The sequence below is a fragment of the Eurypyga helias genome, unplaced genomic scaffold, assembly GCF_000690775.1.
Source record: "Eurypyga helias isolate BGI_N326 unplaced genomic scaffold, ASM69077v1 scaffold22767, whole genome shotgun sequence".
NCBI classification, from domain to species: Eukaryota; Metazoa; Chordata; class Aves; order Eurypygiformes; family Eurypygidae; genus Eurypyga; species Eurypyga helias.
The window spans coordinates 13,854-16,040 of record NW_010260094.1 but is presented as its reverse complement, the minus strand read 5'-3'; the positions used below and the strand labels follow the sequence as shown (position 1 = coordinate 16,040).

Sequence of the window (2,187 nt, the reverse complement as noted above, 5' to 3'; positions counted from 1 at the left end):
GCTTCGGGGGCTTATCCAGGGGCAAAGGGTTACGGGGTGGGCTGAGGGAGCTTATCCAGGGGCAAAGGGCTACAAGGTGGGCCGAGGGGACTTATCCAGGGGCAAAAAGCTCTGGGGTGGGCCGAGGGGGCTTATCCAGGGACAAATATAATCCCCTGCCCTGTTTCCTTGCAGTTTTCCCCCCCCCGGACAGCCATTTCTTTACAGAAAACACCGCTGCGCTATCGTCTGCATCCATCCGGCCCAAAATCCCAACCTCAGGATTTACCCGGGGTGACATCCAGACCTCTCCAAGCATTGCGGCGTGGGGAAAGGGAGAAGGAGCCACCTTACCTGTCCAGGAGCCTTCTGATGTCCTAAAAGAGGGAAGAGAGAGAGAGATTTGGGGAAGGAGGACAAGTGGTTTGTCTTCCGGCAGAAATTATGTTTTTTATGGCAAAGCAGCGGCAAAGAAGGACCCTCCGGATGCGGTGATCCCACCTGCGGCGATGCTAGAGGACACCAGGGAGCTCCCACGGGGCTGAATTTGGGCTCCCAGGTCTCAGGTTTTGCTCTACCCCCCCCTTTCCCCACCTGCTGTGATGCTCTGGGCTCCCACCTGCAGGAATTGGCTCGGCGGTTTGGCTGCTGGAATTTCCCTTCCATCTCCCAGATCAGGCTGTCGAGGTGGGACATCTCCTCCCAGACCTTCGCCACCGCTTCCTCCTGGACCTTGGCGATGGCCCTGTCCAGGTCTGCCAGTTGGGTCAGGAGGAGGCGCTCTTGGTCCTTCAAAAATTGGTGCAATTGCTCAAATTCACACACTATCCTCTTCCCTTCGTTTTTGGTTTTTTCCTGCCAGGATTAGAGACGAGGGCAAAGGGGATGAAGGGGGGAGAGGGCAGGAGACCCCCCTCAGCACAGCAGAAGGCATATTGCATCCCTCTCTATGACTCCAGCACCCTAAACACCGTCAAAATCTTCCCCCTCAGCCCCCATGGGATTATTTTCACATCATTCCCGTTTCTCTCAGTGGGAATTCCTTGAGGCTGACCCTGTCTGTGGGGCTGCCACCCCCTCGCCCCCCCAACCTTTGCAGGTGGAATCGGCATCACCCCACGTGAAGCTCTGGAAGACGGGCAGGAGATAATCGGGAGGGGGACGGCTGCAGAAAAATCCCACCACACGCCTGGAAAAAACAGACGGATGCTTCAAGACCACCAAGTTGGGCTCAGGGTATCGCATCCTCAGTGATATCGAGCCAAAAATGGGTGAATTTAACAGCTTTCTGGGGACTGAGTAGCAGGGAGCTACGGGAGGCTTAGCCCGGGAGCAAAACCAAAACATGCAGCCTCAAGTGAGCTCGATAAGGGGGAGATTTATAGTTTGGGGGGGTGAACCCCACCTCCCAGCCCATCTCGCTACCCCGTGCAGGGCACCGTTTGCCCCCCCCCAGCTCCCTTGCAGAGGGAGGTGCAATGTTATCACCCCCGCGCAGGCTCCAGCGGATGGGAAACCCCAGGAGATAACCAGGGGGGGTTGGCCGGTGCCCGGAGCAAACAAGCACGAGGCTCTGCAAGCCAAAAACGTGAGATCCGGCCTTAAAAAACACCAGCAGTGCTGGGGTGGGTGGAGGGACCCCCTCCCCCAGGTTTCTGCTGGAGGGCACCTACCAGGTACGAGCTCTTCCTTGCGCCAGTTTTTCTGCTCTCCACGTATTTTTCTCTCTCCTTCTTTGAAGCCTGTAGGCAAACCTGGATTTCTTCCTGAGGGAAAAGATGTTCTTGGAGGAATTGAGGAAAAAAAATCCTTTTACCTCACTGAAATTACTTCTACCCTCGTCTGGGATGGGAGAGGCGTGGGGAAAAAATTCTGCAGAAGAGCAAAACACGAAGAGTAACCAAGAGCCGGCGGCCGGGGACGCGTGTCTGCGCAAGATAAGCGAGATTTCCCCCAAAAAAACACTCCCAGCCTCCAGAAACCGGTGGCTCTGGGATAAATATCTCTGGTTTTGGACAACCCTCGGTGGGTTTATTCAGTGTGAATTTACGGAAGTGCTTTTTGAGCCCGCGGAAACCTTCGGCGGGTCGCATCTTGCGGCGAGGAGTTCCTGCCGTTAACGCCGCACGGCGCTGGGGCGAGCTCGAGGTTTTGGTGAGAAAGACAAGGAGAATGGGTTCGGATAAGCAGGAAACGAGGAAAGGAGGA

The 2,187-nt window shown here is 56.0% G+C and overlaps 1 protein-coding gene across 1 annotated transcript in view; it reads right to left on the bottom strand.

Moving 5' to 3' along the window:
* Window positions 1–333: 333 nt before the first annotated feature.
* LOC104512088 (zinc finger protein RFP-like) overlaps window positions 334–2,187 on the bottom strand; it is a gene marked incomplete at its 3' end in the record, with an annotated part of 8,492 nt that continues 6,638 nt past the window's right edge. Inside the window, 4 exon segments of the mRNA XM_010154937.1 lie at window positions 334–356; window positions 599–622; window positions 625–834; window positions 1,653–1,745. Coding sequence (XP_010153239.1) covers window positions 334–356; window positions 599–622; window positions 625–834; window positions 1,653–1,745 — 350 coding nt within the window.